The sequence below is a fragment of the Canis lupus genome, chromosome 6 (genome assembly GCF_048164855.1).
Source record: "Canis lupus baileyi chromosome 6, mCanLup2.hap1, whole genome shotgun sequence".
Classification (NCBI taxonomy): domain Eukaryota; kingdom Metazoa; phylum Chordata; class Mammalia; order Carnivora; family Canidae; genus Canis; species Canis lupus.
Window position 1 is genome coordinate 14,537,608 of NC_132843.1, and position 964 is coordinate 14,538,571.

The window sequence follows — 964 nt, forward strand, 5'->3', positions numbered from 1 at the left end:
ATGGCTGGGGAAAAACTTGCTCTAAAAACCATTGACTGAAAAAAATAAATAAAATAAAAACCATTGACTGGGTAGCTTTTGGGGAGATCATACCCCGAAACCAGAAGACCATTGCCAACTCCCTGAAATCCTGGAATGAGGTGCTTACCTCCAGGTTGGCTATTCTTCCTGAGAAACCACCTGCTATCAACTGGGCTTACTACAAGGCCAATGTGGCAAAAGCTGGCTTGGTAGATGACTTTGAGAAGAAGTTTGATGCCCTGAAGGTTCCTGTGCAAGAGGATAAATACACTGTCCAGGTGGATGCTGAGAAAAAAGAAGACGTGAAAAGCTGTGCTGAGTTTCTGTCTATCTCAAAGGCCAGGATTGAAGAATGTGAAAAAGAGCTGGAGAAGATGAAGAACATAATTCCATTTGATCAGATGACCATTGAGAATGAAGTCTTCCCAGAAACCAAATTAGACAAGAAGAAGTATCCCTATTGGCCTCACAAGCCAATCGAAAATTTATAAACTTGAGTTGAGGAGAAAGCCCTGGCCCTCATATTATAAACGTTGGACATTGAAAATAATGATATGGTTTAAAAAAAAAAGACATCCATACCAAACACCTGGAAAGAGAAAAATATCTGTTTTTAACATTTCACTATTTTGATCCCCCTTCCATCATTCAAAGACCTCCTGAAATATAACACCTTCCCTAAAATCTCTGTAACTGGAAGAGAGACATTGATTCCTCATACTCACCCATCAACATATAAATATCACCCATATATACTCTATATATTCTTTTTTAATAACCATGACACTTTATGTACTTTATCCCCCTCTTTTTTTTTTTTTTTTTTTTTTTGCAGACAGTGTAAACACTCTGCTAGTTGAGTTTATACATTTGTTTTTGTTTATGTGTTCTTGTCACTGCTGTTTTATGCACTCCCTAGGGCATAGGCTAGGACTTTAAAAGC

The 964-nt window shown here is 37.8% G+C and overlaps 1 protein-coding gene across 1 annotated transcript; it reads left to right on the forward strand.

Annotated features, from left to right (window-relative positions):
• On the forward strand, nt 1-743 carry LOC140635039 (ATP synthase subunit d, mitochondrial-like). Its single transcript, XM_072828983.1, has 2 exons — nt 1-22; nt 55-743. The coding sequence occupies exons 1-2, from the start codon at nt 1-3 to the stop codon at nt 510-512; spliced, it is 480 nt and encodes a 159-aa protein (XP_072685084.1). The 3' UTR covers nt 513-743.
• The last annotated feature ends 221 nt before the right edge of the window (nt 744-964 follow it).

Excerpts from the sequence above, each read along its gene's own strand:
- LOC140635039 (XM_072828983.1), top strand. The coding sequence starts at position 1 with ATGGCTGGGGAAAAACTTGCTC. Across the intron at positions 23-54 it reads GGCTGGGGAAAAACTTGCTC|TAAAAACCATTGACTGGGTA; the intron begins TAAAAACCATTG and ends AAATAAATAAAA.